Source organism: Podarcis pityusensis (assembly GCF_964106645.2).
Source record: "Podarcis pityusensis genome assembly, chromosome: 1".
In the NCBI taxonomy this organism is placed as follows: domain Eukaryota; kingdom Metazoa; phylum Chordata; class Lepidosauria; order Squamata; family Lacertidae; genus Podarcis; species Podarcis pityusensis.
Window position 1 is genome coordinate 31,263,774 of NC_138028.1, and position 22,304 is coordinate 31,286,077.

Sequence of the window (22,304 nt, forward strand, 5' to 3'; positions counted from 1 at the left end):
CCTAAGCTGTAGTTTATTTAGCTGGTTGTGCATAAACCTGGCACTGCTCTCAGCAGTCTATAATTACTTCAGCATGTACATGAGGCTTCGCTTGCTTGATGAAGCCATCATGTCAACATTTCCCTGCATTTGGAAAGCTAATACATTACAGGGAAGACTAGGGCAAATGCCCTATGTGCACCTAAATGCGGTGCAGACCACCAAGGAATTTATCACATCAGAAACAGCATGTTTGAACTAGCTGAATCTCCTTTACAAGCCAAGGTTTCTTCTAGCTGCTCTTGAGGAGGGAACAAGACTGTTAGCATCCAACTTACTCACCCTCAGGCGGAAACTTAAATGTTTTAAACACACAACTCACATACACACATGAAATTTGTGGAATTTAATGCTATGACCACAGGATTGTGAAATTCCAAGCCACAACTGAATTATATACTGTGATAAGTAGCAAACAATGTTTTTTGAAGGAAAAGAAAAATACTTTTGAGCCAAGACAACACCTACATCTGTGTTTGCACAGCAGACAGCAACAATAAAACCCTAATCCTGATTTGGCCCTTGTACAACTTCTGTAATAGAGATTATAACTAGCCGTGATGAATATGTTCAAAACGAATTCCGTTTCAAGGCATACATCCAAGGGCAGCAAACTTGAGGTTCATGCTGACTTCTGAGAGTTTGATTTCTTAATCTTAATGGTGTGTAGCAAAAGAAAAAGAGAGAGGCGCCACGGAGTGAGAGAGAGAAAAGTAACAGAGATTAAATGGACATTGTAGAGAGTTGTAAAAATTATAGACTGAACCCACTTATATGGTTATATTCAGTCAATCATCAGACACTGAGACAGGTTCCTTTCTACAATCTGTTTTCCAATATGGTATATCTTATGACAGTGCTTCTACTGCGTACGGTAGCAGAGTACATCCTAAGGCAGGGGTTGGGAACCTCAACCCCAGGGTCCAAATGTGGCCATCTCTCCATATCTGGTCCTCAGGAATACCCCCAGGCCACACCCCTTCCCAGCACAGCCCCCTGAGTGTTTCTGCCTGGCTGCAATGTGTCCTTGGGCTCTTGCTTGACTGAATGGAGGGTAGAGAGACATGTGTAAAAGAAAAGCACTTCCTCATGTGGCGCATACACTCCCACTGGAGGCAATGAGGGCCGCCAACTTCATGAAGGACGAGGCTATCAGCGGCTACCTGCCACAATGGCTATGCTCTACCTGCACTGGCAGAGGCCTTGTGCCTCTGAATACCAATTGCCGGGAATCACAGGTGGGCAGAGTGCTGCTGCGCTCAAGTCCAGCTTTCAGGCTGGAGGCGGATTTACGGTAGTGCAACCACTTCCACCGCACCGGAAGAATCATCGTTCTATTGTCTGGAGAGGTCACTTCCTGGTTTAAATGGAGAAGCTGTTTCCAGTCGAGCCCAGCAACAGAAGAGCAGCACTGGGAGTTGAAATTTTGCACCCATTAGCAATTTTGGGCCTGGGGCAACCACCCCTGTGGTCCCCTCATGCTACCCCACTGCTGGACCTAGGGAGCCTAGGGAGTGCTGCAGGGTGTCATAACTATGACATAGTGAATTGAGCAGAACGGAAGGTGGGGGGTACAGATTTTTGGCCTCTCACAGGGCACTGCTGAAATTTGAAAGGCCAAAGTCTGCCCCTGTGTAGGCTTCCTGGTCAGTTGCTGTGAGAACAGGATGCTGGACTAGATGGGCTGTTGGCCTGCCCCCGCCCCCGCCCCCCCACCCCTACAAGTCTGTAGTTGCCAGGTACTTAAAGGACTGGAGCACAGTTCTTTACATAGAATGGCATAAAATGTGTACATGCTGATTTATAGGTATAGATGCCCAGGAAATTTTAAATAAAGTTCGAAGTTGTAAAAATTTCAAAGTTTCAAAAAGTTAAAAACAAAGTTTAAAAGGGAGGGAGGGCAAGAGATCCAGGGCTCACCACAAAAGACCCAGGGCAAAGGATTATTTGTGTTCACTGAACATCTCTCACTGGTCTAAGACATATTACTGAACTCATGGCCAAAGTGGATGTAATATTATGTGTGACTGCAATCTGAATGCATTTGTTTGAACACCCTCTTATGGTGGCTAATGGATCTAACTCCTGACACCAGACAGTCTTGTTGGTTTGGGTGAGAGCTCTATAAAAACGTTATGGAGGTTTTAGCTGCTTGTCCACACCCCAGAAGCCCCAAATAGCTGCAGCTTCCTAGCATGTGACCACAACTGTGAGATTTCCATTTATAATAAGGTCAGGCAGCTTCCCAAAGTGTAAAGTGACCCTCAACAGCACCTTGGGATGTGTGTCCAATTTTATACAGATTAGTTTTTGTTATACATATCTTATACATTTCTGATACCTTTAATATTTTGAAGAATTTTGTCTGTTTATGAAAACTGAAGTTAGCGGTTGGGGGGGCTGGGACTGGGTGCAAGTAATTAGCTTTGCCTAGGACACAAGATAACCTGGGCACTGCACCCATACACAAAGCTGGGTGCATGTACTCCATGACTGGCAGCATCTTCCTGCCCCATAAACATAAACGATCCGAGATAACGTGTGAAACCCGCCCCCCCCCCCAGCAACTCCACGGCCTCCTTCCCCGCCTGTCACTTTTGCACGACGTCGGGGCTGTAAGGCGAAAAGGTCAGGCAAGAGCAGCAGACGTGCCTAGCTGCGCCCAGAGACCCGCCCGTCGCTCGGGCGGCGGATGGGCACCGCTTGTCGCCGCCAGGGGCCCGCGCTCGCTCCTCGAGGTGCCCTCGACGACCCTGCGCGCTGGGAGGTTCGGAAGGGCCTTCCCCTCGGAGGTCACGCAGGGCCTTCCCGCTCCACGCTGGCCCACCCGGCAGCCCTGCCCGCAAAGCCTGCGCCCGGAAGCGCCCTCCCGGGGTCCGCGGGGATGCAGGGAGTGGGGGCGGGCGCCCGAGGGGGCGGGGAGGAGCCGGCCAGCCGCCCGCTTCACGTGGCCCCGGGGCAGCAGGAGGTACTGCCGAGAGAGTCTCGCTCCGCAGAGCAGCCCGCGGCGGAGCGGAGTCGCCCGGGAGCCGGTCCCTCTGCTGTTCGCTCCCCCTCCAGCTCCACTTGGCACCCGGGAAGAAGAGCGCCTGCTTTCCCCGCAGAAGCGCTTCCCCTGCTGGCGCCCGCCAGGCTCCTCTGGGAAGGAACCACACGCGCCCAGCCAGCCAGCCAGGGATCCTGCAGGCGCGACGCGGCGGCTCGCCGCCCCACCGCCGGCTATGCTGACCAATGTGCAGTAGGAATCGAGGAGGCATCGCTTCCCGCTCCGAATCGGGACTTGAGACCGGCGCGCGAGAGAAGCGGAGGGAGCCGGCGCCCGCGATGCAGCTCTTCGGGGGCTTCCTGGTGGCTCTCGCCCTGCGGGTGGTGGGCGCGCAGGTGAGCTCCGCAGAAGCCCCTCTGTCCTGGCCCCTGGCGGGTGAGGCTGGGGTGGGGCCGCCCCAGTGGAGCTGGCAGAGAGGTGTCAGAGTGGGTTTGGGGCGGCAGCCGATTACTGTTCGTGCCGTCCCGTGATCTAAAATGCGAGGAACCGGGTTGCAACGCCCTCTGTTCCGGAAGCCTTGTCCCGATCCCAGGTACGTGGAAAACGACTGGTTGTTCAGTGGCTGAACTCGGCGCGCCCCACGAGGTGCAGAGCTTGAGCGCCGGGGAAAAAAGACGTGAACCCAGGCTTGACAAGTTTACACTCTTGAAATTTACACTTCACGGTGTTTAGGGCTTTATTTTAAAACTGGAAGTACTCTACGGAGGAAAGATCTCTTATGATCTGGAAGTTTTTTAAATCTCCAACTCTCAGGTGTGTTATAATTATTTAGTAGTGTGGGGAAAGAGGCCACTCTGTACATGCTCACAGACACTGCTACCGTCTCCTGGAGTCCCAGGAAGCACCTTGGCACTGAGGTGTGTGGGGGGGGAGAGTTTACAAGGCTCAGAGGAATCCTTGATCTGGTGGGGCAGAATGCATAGCCCAGATTCAGGAATGATTGATTGACCTGGTAAATTGCCTAAGTGTGTGGCTTCAGTTAGGGGAAAATGCTACCGGTATGTGTTGTTTTTTAGTTTTGTTTAAAAAAAACATTTTAATTATCCTGTTCTTGCAGCCAAGATACTCTTTCTCATCCTTTCCTACCCTTTTTTTGTGTGTGAAACTGAAGGTGTTTTCAGTCAGCCTGCTTATTGAGCATTTGTCTTGATTTGTTTGCAGGGAGACTAGATTACGTTGGCTATTTAATGAACATTACTTCTTATTTGTTTGTGGGGAGGTTAGATTATTGCACACTTTCTAGTTCATTTCCCCAATCATTTGGGGAAGTGGATTTCTTGTGCAAGGCTCCCAATCAACTATTAATTGCACAACCTGAATTTGCTGGTATGTGTTTGAATCCCACCTGAAAACAGCCACAATCCCCCAGATTCTCCTTCCTCAAAGTGTCCCCAGAGTCCTGTCAGTGAGTGGATGAGTCTAGAACCAGATTAGCACAGAGCATTAAAGTGTGCATGTCTTGTGAAGCATTGTCAAAGCCATTTCTGAGGATCTGCATGTCCTTGCAAGGATACTGCATCCACCACGGTATATTGCTTATCTCTCCTGTGTCAAGTTGCTACAACCAGATAGACATTTCAGAAGACTGGCACCAAGCCGTGCAGATACGCTCATGGAAGTCAAGGGCACCCAGGCTGAAAGCACCTTAAGGGCTTTCTGAAGTTCTTAACTGGAATGGAATGCAGGTTGAGTAGGCTTCCTACTTGCCTTCTGGACCACTGTTTTGCCCCAGTGCCAAGCAGTCCCTATATTCTGGCACAAACAAGAAGAAAAGCCCCTTGATTAAGATGGATTGCTATCAAGAGCAGAAGACCTGGAAAGAATCTGCCCACTTCCCCCAGCATGCTGACCTTGAGCATGCCCAGGTGGGCACTAGACTCTGGGAGGAGCAAACGTCAATAATTTCTGACCCAAGACTCTTCTTTAGTGCAAACCATTGGACTAGATGAGCCTTGAGGTCCCTTCCAAGTCTATGATTCTACGATTCCATTTATCTGGCCACCTCAAATATTTACTTGCCTCACCCTTTCGAGTAAAAACGTTAAATTTTCTGGAGAGGGAAGTTGTGCACTGCTAGACTGATATCTACTGGCCTGAAATAGAATTGCGGTTTCTGGGTGATATCCAGTGGTAGCCAAACTCAGAGTAGACCCACTGAACAAGGAGAGCACTTCTGTAACTCAGTAACCCAAGGGGCTTGCAAGAGACATGATATCATCAGTAAATTAATCATAACAGATTGGAAAAGGACTTCATTTTGAAATGAGAGGAGCTGACTAATGCTTGGCTTGAAGTCACAGTCTCTCACTTGCAGCTTCTCTCTCTAATCTCATATACATGCAAGTTGATTGGTGTAGGAAAAGCACTTTGTGCATGCTTAGAGGCATATTGTTATTGGGTTGGATCCAGGCAAAGTTAGTTGAACAAGTTATTCATGAAATAATTCAAGACCCATCCATTTCACTGGCCAACCTAGCAGAAATAGTTCTTTACTAAAATTTCTACACTACCTCTGTAAAGAAATTCTCAGGATAAAAAGAAAATATAAAGAATGGTTAAAATACAGTTAAATCAAATCAGCTTAAAAAAATACAAGGATGAAAAAACAGCAATATATTTATTCCCTTCTTGATTATTTTACATCTTCCATGTCTGGGTCTGATTTTACAATACATTGGTGAGGGAGGCAAAGTAAAAACTGTGCAGCTGATTTTAACACTGAAGCAATAATATATTTGTATTGTGAACCATCTTCATAGCCATGATAGGAAGAAAGGTGTTATTTAAATCAAGTAATTTGCTGAATAAATGTTTTGGGCTCTGGTATACCCTGGATTCAAGCATATAGAACTGATCCCAGCTGATAAGCGATTGGGAGCTTCTGAGTTGAACCCGTCACAGTGGCGGGGGCTTCTTCTTCCCATCACTCTGTTGCCCCTGCTGTGTCAAACTCTGGATTGTAAATTCCTCAGGGCAGGGACCTGACTTCCTGTTACTTTGTAATACCCAGTGCTGTAGAAATCATAATAAATATAACAGGTGACACATACATTAACCAAGGCTACCATGCACTGCTTGCTTATCAATATGTACAGGATTGCACAGTTTCCAAAGGAGGAAGGAAGGAATTTTCTGTACTCTTGAGCCCTGGACTGCAGCATGGGGACAATGTGCCTTTTGACCAAAAACCTGCCTTGCAACATCTTAATCAATTGATCTTATTTTAGAAAATAAAATGCGGCCTTTAAACAAGTTTCAGCACATGAGAATCATCCCACTGTCTTCTGTGCTTTACAGAAAGGATCCACACTGAATTGCTAGAGATTTCATTGCAGGGTGTTGGGAATGCCTGGGAAAAATTACTTTCCCCTCCCCTTTCTCTCCCTAGAGGCAAGATATGCTTCTTCAGAACAGCACCACTGAAGCAGCAGGTGAGTGTGAAGCTTGTCCCTCTTTTATGATGTCGAAAGGGCCTCCAGGAAGACACATGTGAATGGAAGAGACTTCAAGGCTCTATTATGTCATTGTCTTTGTTCTGGCAAACCAGGCAGTTGTTCATTGGTTCAGAGATGAAACGAATTTTCTGCATGCTGTCAGTGAGACTTCAAATAGCCAAATTAGCCATGATATTAAATGTGCCTTTGTATTTAATGTGCAGATTTATTTTTTTTAAAAAATGCAAATAGAAGCTGCTGGGGGATGGGGGAGAGCTGCTAATTATTGAGATCACAGCAGGTGGGCTGGGTGGGAGATTAACCCTTTCCTCTGCTTAGGAAACTCCACCCTCTGAAGCTGGCATTTGCACTGGCAGGAAATCCTCTGTTGGGCTCAGTGCAAGATTTCCGCCCAATGCGACTACAACTTTCAGAGGAGAAAGAGAGATTTTCCTCAGGACTGCAATAGGAGATGAAAGGGTTAAATCCCCTCCATCATGATAATTTTTAGCATTTTTTAAGCCTATGCATTAAAAGCAAAGACACATTTAATGGCACATCTAATTTGGCCTATAATGGAGCCTAAGCATATGCAAATTGAATAATCACACATTCTTTCCCTGATTCCCCCTGTCTTCCCTTCCTCTATCTTTTCACTTGTGTCAAATTTTAGATTGTGAGCCCCTTGGGGCAGGGACCTTGACCTTTTGTGCTCCTCGTGCATACCGCTGAGGCTATATAAGTAAATACAGTAGTATTAGTAGCATCAGCAGCGGTGGTGGTGGTGGTAATCTAACACTCTCCCCACCTCTTTGAGCACAGAGAAATTCCAGAGGTGTAGTGCTTGCCTAGGTTTGGTTTTCATTGGAAGGTAGTCACTGGAGGCTTATGGTGCTTTGCAACATAGGAGTTTATTTTCAGATATACAGTTTGAGCCTAGGTGAAGGCACACAGCACGAAAACATCTACTCTCACTGCTCCGTCCCCAGTCAGATCTGAGCAGCTTGTAGAGCCGAGATTTCAGCTGTCTCCCTCTTTGTCTCTGTCTCCCTCAAATATTGCAGTCAGACAGAGGCAACTAGCTCCCCCTGCCCTTTGTCTGGACAGGGATGGTGGCGGCAGCAAGTATTATTCAACCATCTCCTCACCTTCCTGAGCCATTTACTTACAGTTTTCCTAACAGAAGATGTGCCTTGCAACTTTTCCACACGCCATTAAAGAACATGTGGAGACTTTTTGGGTTGCATTTACCCTCTCCCAATCTTACAACAGTTTCATACAGTTTTCAACATCTGTGATACATTGTGAAGGAGATGGGTAAGATTGCAGTCCTGGATTTATGTCCTTTCCCCATGTGACCATATTATAGTTGAAATTAAAGGCCTGTGATGTTCTGACTTCCTTCTGATCTAAAGCCAAGCATTTCCAGTCTCGCTTATTGAAAGAAAGGATGGGAGGCTGGAAGCTTCCGCCAAGCGCATGAAATGGTGTTATAATCAGCACTTACTTAAGTCGGAGACTCTGCTGGATAAATCAGACTTCCCTGTGACTTCCAGACACACCATTTTCCTGGCAAGGAGATGTCAAAGTTCTGGCTGAGAAACTGAGATGTTTTCTGCAAAACCGCTGAATCTAGAAGTTTCTGCCAGTGGGATTAATAACACTCTTAGGAAAGATGCTTTTCGAAAGGCTTGCATCGGCCTTTAAGTTACAGATGGTTTGGTCAACATGGGATGTCCTTGCCCTGCAGTCTGCCTTACTCTGGAAATGGTGGTAAAGGAGCAGTTAGGAGTTGTTAGGAGACCCCGTTCCCCTCACACAGCTACAATTCCCAGAGTAGCTTAACCGGCAAACCCTCTTCCCAGGGGACTCTGGGAATTGTCGGCCTTTGAGGGGAATGGGGCTCTCCTCATAACAACCTTCTTAACAAGCCACAGTTCCCAGGATTCTTTGGGGGAAGCTGTAGCTATTTAAAGCAGCACAATACTGTTTTTAATGGTTAGTGCAGATGTTGTGGACTATGTTGCCTATCAGCCCCAGATAGCACAGCCAATGGCGACTGGGGTTGATGGGAGTTGTAGTCCAAAACAACTGGGGAGAACCAGGTTGGCAAAGGCAGATGAATCTGATACAAGGCACCTTCCTACATCCTTGCTGCCCATCAGTTACCTGAAGCAGCCGTGTCTCCCGTTGTCCATGCTCTGAACCTGTTGCCCCAAATCTTTTGTATCTTCTTCAGTTGTCTCCTTTCATGACGTTTGGAACCGCAGCTCCTGCCAGCCCTTGGAGAAGCTCGTTGATGTGGTATCCGAGTACCCCAGTGAAGTAGAGCATGTGTTCAGCCCTTCCTGCGTCTTCTTGCAGCGCTGCAGCGGGTGCTGCGGAGACGAGAGGCTCCAGTGCGTCCCGACGGAGGTAGCCAACGTCACCATGCAGGTGAAGAGGTTGGGCTTTGTGGTGCTTGGTTCCCAGCTGTCTCTCCATGCAATTGTTAGGAATATAGAAAGCGGCCTTATACCAAGTCAGGCCATTGGCCCATCTACCTCATTATTGTCTACACCAGGGGTTGTCAACCTGGTCCCTACTGCCCACTAGTGGACGTTTCAGGATTCTGAGTGGGCGGTAGGGGGTTCTACGGCACAAGCTGAATCCTCCTTCCATCGAGCACTGGTGGGTGGTAGGTATAAAAAGGTTGACTACCCTAGTCTATACCAATGTTTCCCAAACTTGGGTCTCCACCTGTTTTTTGGACTGCAACTCCCATCATCCCTAGCTAGCAGGACCAGTGGTCAACGATGGTAGGAATTGTAGCCCCAAAACAGCTAGATACCCAAGTTTGAGAAACACTGGTCTACTTTGACTGGCAGCAGCTCCCCAGGATTTCAGACAGGGCGCTGTCCCATTTCTACCTGGACATGCTGGGGAGTGAACCTGGGACCTTCTGCATTAAAAGCTGGTGCTTTTACCCCTGAGCTACAGCCCTTCCCCGTAGTGGTCAGCACTTCTTTGCTTCACATCTTCTGTGAACAGCTGGGAAACTGAAGCTCAATGGATTCCTGTGATTCCTAGCAACTGGTATTCGGAGACACGATGCCTCTGACAGTGAAGGTAGAACATAGCCATCATAGTTGGTAGTCATCAATAGCCCCTCTCCTCCATGGATTTGTCCAATTCTCTTTTAAAACCATCCAAGATGGCGGCCCATCACTGCTTCCTGTGGCAGCGAGTTCCGTAGTTTAACTATATGCTGTGTGAAGAAGTACTTTCTTTGGTCTACCCTGAATCTTCCAACATTTCTCTTTGTTGGGTGTCCACATCTTCCAGTGGACATCCTTTCTCTATGCACATTCTCCATGCTAGGCATAATTATATAAATTTCTGTCATGCCGCCTCTTACTTGCCCATTCTCTTAAGTCCCAAATGCTCTGAGAGTTACATAGATTTCACCCTTACAGCTCCTGAAGGTGAATTCAGAAGAACAAGCGCCCTATGTGGAGCTGTCCTTTGTGGAGCATAGGAAATGTGTATGCAGGTATGTGTCTTCATGATGGCATTTTTCTGTTTTAAAAAATTACATTTATATACCACCTTTTCTTTTAAGGAGCTCAAAGTGGTGTACATGGTTCTCCTCCTCCCCATTTCACCTTCACAACAGCCCTGTGAGGTAGGTTAGGCTAAGAGATGGTGACTGGCCCAAGGTCACCCCATGAGCTTCTTGGCTGAGCGGGGATTTGAACCCTGATCTCCCAGGTCCTGGTCCAATACTCTAACCATTACGCCACACTGACTGTCCTGGGTATCCAGTACCTCACAGGAGTCAAGTAATCCCTGGAAGGAGAGGGAACGATGTGGGGTAGGGAGGCCCCTTATTGAAATCCACAAGCCCCTCTATTTGACTCCCTCTAATTTTAGCCTTCAAAAAACAGCAGCCAAGGGAGCCAGCAGAAATATTTTTAAAAAGGTGAGGGGGCTTGGACTGGTGGTGCCTCAGGCAGCCTGTTAATGTAACCTGAGCCTAACTGGGGCAGGTGTTCTCAGTTCTTGTCATGGTGAGCCACAATGGGATGTATTTGGGCCGGTGGGGGGAGTGCAAGGGAACTGTATTATTTGCAGTTAAGTGCACTACACCTCCTCCCAGCCTCAAAATGAAGAAGCAGGACAGTCGCTTTCAGCATGTTCCTTGACACCTCAGGCTTGGAGCGTTCCTTCTGCACATTTAAATCAAATTCCAGCTTTCCCCCAGGGGTTAGATTGTTGACACCCAGGCCTCCTCAGCAGGAAGCAGTTGTTCTTCCACCATTTGCTCTGCTCCAGGAACTCCACGCACAATTCTCACTCTGATTGACTAGAAATTTTTTGGATTTGTTGGCTACATAAAGGCAAGGCTTACTGGAGTAATTGAATCTCCTCAAGTCTGCCGTGCCTTAAGCTGACCAGACTAAAGGCATGGCTGTCCTAGCCAGCACACAATTGGGGGGGGGGGAATCCTGACAATCCGTATGCTATCTGTGTTAAAAAGCATAGTAATGAAATGTTGTTCCCAACAATTCACAGTCTATGTCAGAAAAAGCTGGATCCTGTGGTCAATGCCATTGTGTATCATTGCTCATACTTTTTTTTTCACAATTCTGCAGTGTTTGCATTTTGCACAATTTAATTATGGTTTTCCTTGTCACTGGGAGGAGCAGGAACAGTCGAGGTCACCCCCAATCATGAAGAATTCAGCAGACGTTGGTCATATTCTTTCAACCATATCTTCACAGTCATAAGGACTAGAAACTTAAAAAAAAATACAGAAAGGAAGCTAAAATTCTTATGAAGCCAAGTTCAACATTCAGTGTCATATTCTACATGCTTTCTAGACACCAGTGAAATTGCAGCAGATACACAGCCCTACACGCCTAATGCTTAATGAGCCAGCAACCCAACCAAGTGACAAAATGTGACAGAAGTAGCAGCTGTTCCAACTCAGCTGTCCATTTGGGGCCTTTACCAAAAGGAACAAAGAAACAGCCCCTGTTGCTTGCAGCATGAACACACACAGCATCATACAACCCTTCACTTCCAGCTAGCGTCCTTGCTCTCATAAGCAGAGACGAAACAAAAACTACCTTTCAAAGATAATTATTCCTTAACTTAATCAGTGTATTGCCTCTGAATACACTGGCCTCTGAAATGCCCAAAATAGGTGGTCTCAGACTGGCAATGTGGGGGAGGGGGAGGGGCTGATGTGCAGTGATGCTGAGAGCATTCCTAACTCCTCTTAGCCTCGGCTAATCCCGTTGGTGTACAACATGTGCTGTAAGGGAGGGTGCATTTTTGCCTGCAATGCCTGCTTCCTGAAGGGATCTCTGTAGAGAGACTAAAAGCCACTTGATGCTCTCCTTTATTTCTACCTACCATTCTCCCCCACAACATCCAATAACATATTTGAAATTCTGTCCCAACAGACCTTTTCAGTGGTTGCAACTGAATAATGTTGCTTATGAGACTGTTAACGGGATCTCACCTGCGTTTGGTGGTCTAAGAAGGGAGACTGGGCCTTGTGTGTGCAAAAGCCTAGGGCCTGGTTCAGTGATAGACAGTGGGGTGTGTTTGTGTGTGAGGTGGGGTTGGGATCTTTGGCCCCTATGAACCATGCCAGGTAGCAGAACATGAGTCTAGAAGCTCTGAATGACTCTGTTCCTTATAAAGAGGAAATCATCACAATTAGGGGGCAAGCCCATCTGTGTGTTTTTTTGCTATTCCCATTACATTGGATCTCTTAATATCTATGAATGTTGCAGCACCATACTCTGAACGTGACAGTCTAACTCTCTTCTCCCTAGGCCTCGGCGAGATGCTGTGAAGTCAGGGAGGTAAGTAGAATTGGCAAGGTTTCTGGACATTGGTTACTCTCCATAGTGGAGAGGGGTTGGGGCGACCCAGTCAGATGGGCGGGGTATAAAAAATAAAGTTATTATTATTGGTGTCTGTGGCGTTTGCCCCCTGGGATGTGTCAATGAAAGGGTTAAAATGGGTGTGATGTGATTGGTCAGTGAGAATGCAAGGGGGGAGTAAAAGATAGAGTGAGAGGTTTTGAAAAGACAGTTGAGGTCTGGGGGTTGACAGTTGGGAGTTGAGGCTTGGGTGTTGGAGAAGGAAGAGGGTGGAATAGGCAGTGGGTTGGTCGAGTTGTATTGTGAGAGAGTGAGAGGAATTGTTAGGGAGTTAGATAGATAGTTGAGAATAATTCAGTTTGAAGTTGTAGGAACTAAGATTTAAGAAACTGACAAGAGAAAAATAAACCGAAACCTTACGCTTATTCCTGCACTTAAAAATAAACTTGATTATTTGTTTATGTTAACAACTGTCTGGACTCTGTGTGTCCCCGTGAGAAGCGGGGTGGTGGCAGCAAAAAAAACAACCGCAGTGGTGGCACAGGGTCAATAGACCGTCAAACGTCCAGGGGCCCTGTGTGATCGCCAGAGTGTCTCATTCCCCACCTTCTCTTCTGTTTCCTTCCTTCTTCCCTCCTGAAGGAGGAGGAGACCCAAGGGACGCAGCAAGAGGAAGAGGGCAAAGCAGAGACCCAAAGATTGATCCTCTAGGTGAGTGTCAATACCAGGCAATGAGGGGGAAGAATAATTCTTCAAGTTATGGTTTAGCTGTAGATGTTTTCTCCCAGAAGTGCCTGCTTTTGGCTCCAGTTTACTGGCATGGATAACGCGAAGTTAGATTATTAGTAAACACAATTAAAACATTAAAATAATAAATAGACACCATCAATAAACTAAAAACATACCAGTATTCTAAATATCTGTACAGATATATATATATAGAGAGAGAGAGAGTTTTCACTGCATGTTTGCCAGTGTAATAATCTTTTCCCTGGCTGTGGGTTGTTTTGGTGATGGCACCCTCAGGTTCTAGGGCCACAGAAGAGCGACCTATATTGTTCCTACTATCATAAATGTTTCTGAGGTGCATTTTTCATTTTATATACCACCTTTTCCTTCAAGGTTCTCCAGCTCCTCATTTCATCTTCACAACAACCCTGTGAGGCAGGTTAGGCTGAGAGACAGTGACTGGCCCAAGGTCCCCCAGTGAGCTTCAGTGCTCAGTGGGAATTCAGTCTTCCAGGTCATAGTCCCAACACTCTTCACCCTTAACACCACACTGACTCTTTTTTTCTTTACCGGCAAACCGATTGACCGAGCTATTTCACTCATTGTTGGAAGCAGACTTTGGATGTGTGAGCATACTGTTGGAACCAAACAGTAATCTGGGTGATTTCACATGACAAGTTATTAGAACTTGAAGCTGCGCATGCACACAGGTTTTGCACAGTGTCCACACAATGTTGTCCTCTCCAAAATTCTGTCCTGTATTATTTTCCCATTTCATATGGATTTACAGTTTCTGCAGAAAATCTGATAAAAAATATATATTGCAGAATGCATAAATCCAGATTAAAAGGGGATGGGTGGGACGGCATTTTTAAGGGTGGACACTGCAAAAACCTTATATGCATGAGCAGCACTGAGTCTGTGGTAAACCGCCATCTTGAAACACCCCATAACCCAAAACGAAAAGTCCCTGATCTAGCTAAAGATAAATTGCACTTAAATCCCATTGAAATCAACAAAGTTTAATTTGCACCCTTGATTTCAATAGGACTTGAGTAGCCTCCAACCCACCGCCTTCAACCAAATCTGCAGCAATGAGGGCGGTTGAGGATGCATTTCTATGGGCTTTGCAGTGATAGGCCCCTCAAGATTCCCATAACCCAAAGATTTTCCTCCTTGCCAACCTCACCAATTGGTCAGGGGAGAAGAAAAATTTTAATTCGTGACTAAAACTTTCGCTGACAGATTACATTCAATCATCCATTAAAGGTTGCACCCCTAATTAAAATGCATTTAACTTGCTGTGTTTCTTCTTAAAGCTCACCATAAAAACCTTCCCATTTAAGGACTTGAGATCAAAAATAGCAAATACCAAGGCCTTGAATAGCTGGTTTGCCTTTTGTTATCCAGAAAGTAAACTTTAACCTTTCAGGAGGAAAAAGTGAAACTATTGTTTATTTGAGCAGATTGGAGCCCTTATCTCCAGGGAAAGGGAGGATTTAAGGAGATAAGTGGGGCAAGTTTTCCATTGTGCCTTGTAGATGAGAGCACATACAGTGTTTCTGTGGATTGTAGCTGAGGGTGCAACTTTGCCTTTTTCAGCTTTGAAACTCCCGTTTCTAAAAATCTGTATCCTTTTAGACTCCTCCCATCTTTCTTGCCTAAAAAGAAAAAGAAATGCTTTACAGAAAACTAATGCCTAATAAAAACAGCACTTAACCGTTAAATGCCTTAGGGTTCCTCTAACTAAGCCATTCTCAAGAGTATACCCATTGAAATCAGTGGACTAAAATTAGTCACATCCATTGGTTTTAGTAAGTTTACTCTTAATTTGACTTAGCTGGATACAACCCTTAGTCTGGATGGATAAACTAAGGTATATTTGGTGGCAATATTTTTGTTTGCTTAAGTGCAGGTTTAAGGCATAAGGGCCAGGAACCTAAGATCAACTTTAGATGTGCTCTGGGCAGTGGGGTGGGGAAGAGGGAAATTAGATGCTGAGAACTGAAACCAGACAGAGAAATAAATAACCCTGTGCTGTGGAAAGGGAAGTGAGATAATTCCTTATATTACTGGGGAAGGATTTGCAGTGATAACATTTATGCATATTTACTCATAAGTAAGAGACATGGGTGGCGCTGTGGGTTAAACCACAGAGCCTAGGAGTTGCTGATTAGGTTGGCAGTTCGAATCCCTGCAATGGGGTGAGCTCCCGTTGCTCGGTCCCTGCTCCTGCCAACCTAGCAGTTCAAAAGCAGGTCAAAGTGCAAGTAGATAAATAGGTACCACTCCAGCAGGAAGGTAAACGGCGTTTCCATGTGCTGCCCTGGTTCACCAGAAGCGGCTTAGTCATGCTGGCCACATGACCCGGAAGCTGTACGCCGGTTCCCTCGGCCAATAAAGCGAGATGAGCGCTGCAACCCCAGAGTCGGTCACGACTGGACCTAATGGTCAAGGGTCCCTTTACCTTTACCTTTATGCCTCACCTTCCTTCTCAACTGGATTGTGGTAAGAATTCACTTCTGCACCACCTTATTTGTTACCCAGGTGAAGGTCGCATCTACACTATGCCTTTAAAGCATATATATATATATATAAATGGTAGTTTTTAAGGGTTCTAGGAATTGTAGCTCTGTGGGGTATAACCTACAGCTCCCAGGATTTGGGGTGGTAGGAGACCCAGGACTGTTAAAGCAGTATAAATGTGCTTTAACTGTTTAGTGTGGATGCAACCTAGGCTTCTGCCATGTGAGTTTACTTAGCTTTGTTTTTTATCTGCTCCTATTTTCTGTATTGGGACGCGGGTGGTGCTGTGGGTAAAACCTCAGCGCCTAGGACTTGCTGATCACATGGTCGGCGGTTCGAATCCCTGCGGCTGGGTGCGCTCCCGTCGTTAGGTCCCAACGCCTGCCAACCTAGCAGTTTGAAAGCACCTCCGGGTGCAAGTAGATAAATAGGGACCGCTTACCAGCGGGAAGGTAAACGGCGTTCCGTGTGCTGCGCTGGCTCGCCAGGTACAGCTTGTCACGCTGGCCACGTGACCCAGAAGTGTCTGCGGACAGCGCTAGCTCCCGGCCTATAGAGTGAGATGAGCGCACAACCCTAGAGTCTGGCAAGACTGGCCCGTACGGGCAGGGGTACCTTTACCTTTTTATTTTCTGTATTGTCCTAAACTGTTTTAATTGCAGTTTGTACATCGCCTTGAGGCGTGTGAGGAAGGAGATTAATTCATTAATAATTGCTATTAATTATCTGCATCGTTCTGAACTGTTTTTAAAATAAAGCATGGGAGTCTGTGTTAGAAGTTTTAAAATCTCATTGCATGTGACCCTTATGCCTTAATCCTGCACATTTTTTCAAAAATAAAATCTCTTTTCTCTGACATGCATGCTCTCACACACAGAGATTTTCCAAAGATCTCCATTTCCAGAGAAGGTTGTCATGTGGGGCTGTTACTCAAGAAACACAAGCTGAAAGCCCCCGAGCAGCCAAGACCAGGACAACTAAAACAGTTGGCATTCTCTTTGTGGCATCTAGTCAGATTTTTAAGAGGTTCCTCAGGAGACATGCTTAATCCCACGTAATGTGTGGCCTGTTCTGGGAACTTGGAAGCTGGATTCTAGTGAGAAATGTGATTATTACATGAAAGAACTTGGGTGTGGGCTTAGCCACCCGGGAGGCTGTTGGTGTTGCCAAGCCCAATGTGATCATCGTCTTCAGTGGGGATATTATAACCATCAAAACAGAGAGTGGTTTAAAGAACACGCAGTTTTCCTTCTAAGAGTTTGATAAGACCACAGCAGATGGCAGAGTGTATTGTGACATTAGACAATGACTCATATAGGCCCCATCAAAGTGGCTTTCAACCTATGTGCAGATCTCTTTGGGACACAGACATCACAGGCCAGAATGCACCCTCAGGCCATGTCTGGACTGTACATTTAAAACACTTTAAACAGCCCTGGTTTTCCCCAAAGAATCCTGGGAGTTGTAGTTAAGGGTGCTAAGAGCTGTTAGGCGGCCCCTTTTCCCCTCACAGACCTACAATTCTCAGAGTTGCCTGGGAAGAGGGATTGATTGTTAATCCTTGAACTCCTGGAAGGAAAAGCAAGATATAGATATACAACAAGGAACAAATATGTCAGAGTCACAAGTCTCAGCAAAACACATTTTGCCAGCCTCGATAAAATATTATGTCAAAGTACAGTAAATAGGAATATTATCTTGCAGCAGTTACAAGGTGTTTGATTATTTCATGGTTGTATTTGCAGATTCATTTTTCATTTCTTATTTTTGTTTTATAGTTGCTGTTTATTACTAAATAACAGCCCAGTGATGACAACAGATCAGTAGGGGTTACATGGGGGACATGGCAATTCAGAGGAGTTACTTGCAAGCCAAACACACCAAGCCCAGTCAGTTGTGTTTTACTTTGTAAAGGCAGCACACTTGGGGAGTGAATGAAATAATGTGGCTGCAAGGACGGTACTTAAGCAAACATACCCCAGTGTTCTGCACCATTCATGAGCTCTTGTGCTCATGTTATCCCTGGTTTCCCACAGGCATCTGGTTGCCCACTGTGAGAACAATATGCTGGTCTAGTTGGGTCATTGGCCTAATCCAGCAGGTCATTCATATGTATTCAGCTTCTCCTGCTTTATCTGCTGCTCTGGGAGGGGTCCCTCCTGAGTCCCAGATGGGAGTGGTCAACAGTTCTTCCTCTGATTGCTTAGCAACAGTGATCAATTGATCAAGCACCTTTAGCAACGGTAGCACCTGCCAAGTGCCAAAGCATTAGAGCTGCCTCCAAGTTTTGTGCTCTAACTTTCTTCAGAAATGTCTGATTGACTTATTTTTTAGAAGCTAAGAGTCTGGGAGCACTGCTTGCATGGGATCTGATACATCTGTGCCCCCTTGTACAGTGCAGTTAATATGACCCTGAAGCAGAGGATGAAGCAGCGGATTGGAGCCCCACAAAGTGATTGCTTTTCTCAAAACACTGAGCTGTTGACAAACTAACTCCAAAGCAGCCTTGCAGCCAATCTGAAGTCTTGTGGTTATTCAGCAGAGTGGTCACCTTGAGAGAGAAGCTATTTAAAACCAAACAACTCAAAACTGAGCAATTCCTCTATTTGGTGGTCCATGGGTAGCCTTAAGCCTTTTTCACAGCACTGTAAACTAAGCAGCTATTGTTAGACATGATACGTTTTACTATGCAATGCTTTTTAGGTGTGGCAGCAGTAGTGGATTTCTAATGTTTATGAATTGTCAGCGAGACAGTTGAACTAAGGCCACAGTTGGATGCATACTTACTTGAATAATATGGTTCTTTCTTCTGAATAAACGTAGATGGGATGGGCTGCAATGCATTCAGTGAAAGTGTGCCACATCCTAGAAAAAAAACCAAGCTGAGTATCCAAAAGTCCTTTGTCATACATGTATAAATGTTCTTTTTATGGGATATTTGGATTTTAAGGTCGTTAAATACATTTGACAGCATGGCCTTGTTAGAGTCCTAATTTGCTGAAAATTACTGCATCCACTTTCCATGCCTGTTAACACAAGACCCAGCCACCTTCTTGGTGTTCATCCTGTCCCTTGCTCTCTTTCCAGGTGGGACTTCTGATGAAGGTGGCTGCTTTGTTAGCAGATGGCAGCGCCACAGTGCCTGTATTTATTACTCTGTCCTCTTCAACACTCCCCTACACACAAGCCCATCGCATTTCTGACTGATGAATTCTGGAGGGGCCCGTAGCAGTTCAACCACTTTCAAACCATCCTGAGCAAACCAGGAAGAACCAAGGAAACATCACAGCGGGAGCAGATCAAGCCAACGTGAACAGGAGATGCTAACTGCATACAAGGAGGTTGACTGGGGGCCAGGTGAAGAGAAGAAGCCACACGTTTGTCTAGGTTCTTTCCCTGCCTTCGTATATAGCTAATATTTCACACTGACATCCACAGAATTGGAATCAGAATGGAAGTACAAGAAAAGAGCAGTTGGACTAACTGGCAGGTACAGTATTATGCAGCATGAACTTAGAACAAACTGGCCACAAACAGAAGCAGGTGTTTCCTGCTGAATTGTCTGGATGCTACAGTCTGGCTGAGCAGTTAGGTGGCAAAACGAAACAAGTGGTTTGAGCAGTGTCATCAGCCCTTGGCTAAGTCTTTTTGCTTTCCACCAATTCCATTGCATTGAAAACGCTCTCTTTATCTTGCCAAGGATTCGTGTATCAGAAGAAACTATGCTTTGTCAGCCCGATACATCTAAAATACCTTCTTCCTTGATGAACTAAAGCTGGAAGAGTACTTTGTCAGGTAGCATCTTGGAAGCTGTGGGAAGAATAATTGTGTTCTGAGGCAGCAGATCCTATTCTGAAGAAACCTCCAGCACGTTACTCACAAAGGCGAGGAGCCAAGGGAATCATGAGATTGGAGAGACAGCCTATGCAGAGCTCAAGTTGCTGTGGGTTTAGTGCGCAAATATCATATTTTACTGCATAAGTAATTGGTTTATCGAAAAACTAGTGCTGGAAAATACACAATAGAGAGAGTATCCCCCAAATCTAAAGGTTCATGTATCTGTAAAGCGCACATAGTCACTTTTCCCAACAAAATTGTAGCAGAATCCTGTGCTTGGCAAATCTGTCTTGTCCTGCTGTGTATCATTTGCATCTGTATTGTAACATAATCAACTACGCAGCGTTTTGTTGATATAGCTGGTTTTGTGGTGGTTGGAAAAGACAGCCACAAGGTATGGGAGTGGATGGTGCCACTCCATCTCTATCCTGCTACCCACCCTCTCTCTGCTAAATTGTGTCGCATCTAACAGCTGGCTATGTCATCTCAATGCCAATGGCACCTTTGGGAATGGGGGCTGTTGCCGGTTTATTAGCACTATCGTATCTCATTGCACAAAGTCAGTTTGCAGTCAGTCCTATTGGAAAGGGTTGCAAAATGTAAGTAACTGTAGCTTGGCTGCATAACAATAGCCAAACTCTGAATGAATAATTGTGAAGCAATAGGCATTCTAAATGAGCTCTCACTGTTTGAAGAAATATTGGTGTCGTGTCGTTTTAGGGTGCATAATGTTGCCCATCTATAAACCAGTTACATGCTACAGTACGGCTGAGTATGTTACAGATCATTATTAGATTGTAAAAGTGATGGCTAAGCAATGAGGTGGTGCATGACAAATTAGTTTGAAGAACCACATAAGAGAGTGCCTTATTTATCCTTTTGCAGAAGAAGTAGAATATGAATTGACCACTTGTCGTTTCAAATATGGATAACGATGCATTTTGACATGCAGCACATCTGGTCTCCAGAATGCCATGGGACGAGACATATAGATGTTCAAAGTGATCTAGACAAAACTGTGCAAAATACCAGTAGCTGTTAATCAGGATAGGACATGCACCCTCATGCAGTGATTGTGCAAGAATCTGCAATTGCTAGAGGTTCATAGGGAAAAACAAGAAATGAAATATTCCCCAACGTTATCAGCATTTGTAAATTCTCACAATATCCAATACAGGCTTCTGCTGGATACAGGACTAGAAGGACCATTTATATGACACAATGGATTTGCTGTTTCTTGTATATGACAACCTGATTGCAATATGGTCTTGATCTTTATCCTGTGGTAGAGCCTATTTTTTATGGGGTGTGGTGGGACTTAAGATTCCTGCTTTCTGTTCAGTGCAATGAAGCAACATTCCAAATGAATTCTAAATATAATACTGTTATGGTTAAAACACAGCTCCAGATTCTGAAAATATTTTTGTCAGCTCATTCCATTATCTCTTCTGGGGGAAAAAACACTCTCCCAAGAAACACTGTCTGCCTTCTGAGGATGTGTGAGGCATTAACTTCCATTGCGATTCATCATTATTGCTGAATCCCTTACCATTGGGTGGGAAAGCGTGAGCCAACACGCTGGGCTGTCAAATGAGAGTTTGGAAGAATGAAGTGCTTTGCTCTGTCACATTTCTTTTGGGGCAAGTAATTGTTTCTCATCTGCAAAATGGATATAATTGACTACTAGGCTTTCTATACAACAGAAAAGACGTGAAAATTACAACAGAACTGTTGGAATGTTAGCCTATTGTGGCAAGAGGAACCAGATAATTATACTGATATGGTAGCTGAAAGACTCTGTTTAAACACAGTTCTTGTCTGCTTTCCTTTAGTATCTTTTTCTTCCAAGACTGCAGACTGGTTATCCAAGAAGTATTTAACTGGAATGCAGTACACCCAAACATATTTTTGCAAGTGCTCACTAGATGGCTCCAAGCTTGAAAGCAGCCCCTTCGTCTATGCTGGACTTTATAGAGGATATAATGATTAGGATTATGGCAACCAAGGATCTATGACAATGTCCTCTTTTTTTAGCCAGTTGGCATCTTTTCCCCATCTGGATGAGTGTTGTTCTTGTTTTAAACCATTTACTCAGAGATACTGAACTTTCCTCTGCTTAACAATTGCAGCTCTGGATAATATTTCAGTGCCCCACATTAGTGCAGCCAGATAATATCAGCAAGGTCACTTCCATGAGCTTGTCTAAACCCCTTTGAAAGCCATCCAGCTTGGTGGTATTCGCTACATCTTGCAGTGAATTCCACATTTTAACCATGTGTTGTATGATGTACTTTTGTCTGCCCCGAATCTTACATTTTTCAGCTTTCTTGGGCTCTAGTACTTTGAAAGCAGGAAAAACACACCTGTCTGTCCACTTTCTCCACATCACACACACACCCCACCCCAAAAATCCTAATAAAAAAGTGGGGAGAGGCTCCTGCGCTGGTGGGTTTCCTACACACACCTGGCTGGCCATTATGAGAACAGAATGCTGGAATGTATTGACCAGGGGTAGGCAACCTAAGGCCGGATCCAGCCCAATAGCCCTCTCAATCCGACCCACGGACGGACAGGGAATCTGTGTTTTTACATGAGTAGAATGTGTCCTTTTATTTAAAATGCATCTTTGGGTTATTTGTGGGGCATAGGAATTCATTCCCTCCCCCCCCCAAATATAGTCAGTCCACTACATGGTCTGAGGGATGGTGGACTGCCCCACAGCTGAAAAAGGTTGCTGACCCCTGGTATTGCCCATTGCCCAGGACCCAGCAGGCACCTTCTTGTGCTCTTCAAAGCACAGACAAAAACATGGGT

General features: G+C 45.5%; 1 protein-coding gene across 1 annotated transcript; it reads left to right on the forward strand.

Annotated features, from left to right (window-relative positions):
* Window positions 1-2,968: 2,968 nt before the first annotated feature.
* On the forward strand, window positions 2,969-20,891 carry PGF (placental growth factor). Its single transcript, XM_080979760.1, has 7 exons — window positions 2,969-3,420; window positions 6,474-6,516; window positions 8,759-8,955; window positions 9,975-10,051; window positions 12,348-12,377; window positions 13,041-13,109; window positions 18,741-20,891. Exons 1-6 carry the CDS (start codon window positions 3,271-3,273, stop codon window positions 13,099-13,101), a joined length of 558 nt encoding a protein of 185 aa, XP_080835886.1. The 5' UTR covers window positions 2,969-3,270; the 3' UTR covers window positions 13,102-13,109; window positions 18,741-20,891.
* The last annotated feature ends 1,413 nt before the right edge of the window (window positions 20,892-22,304 follow it).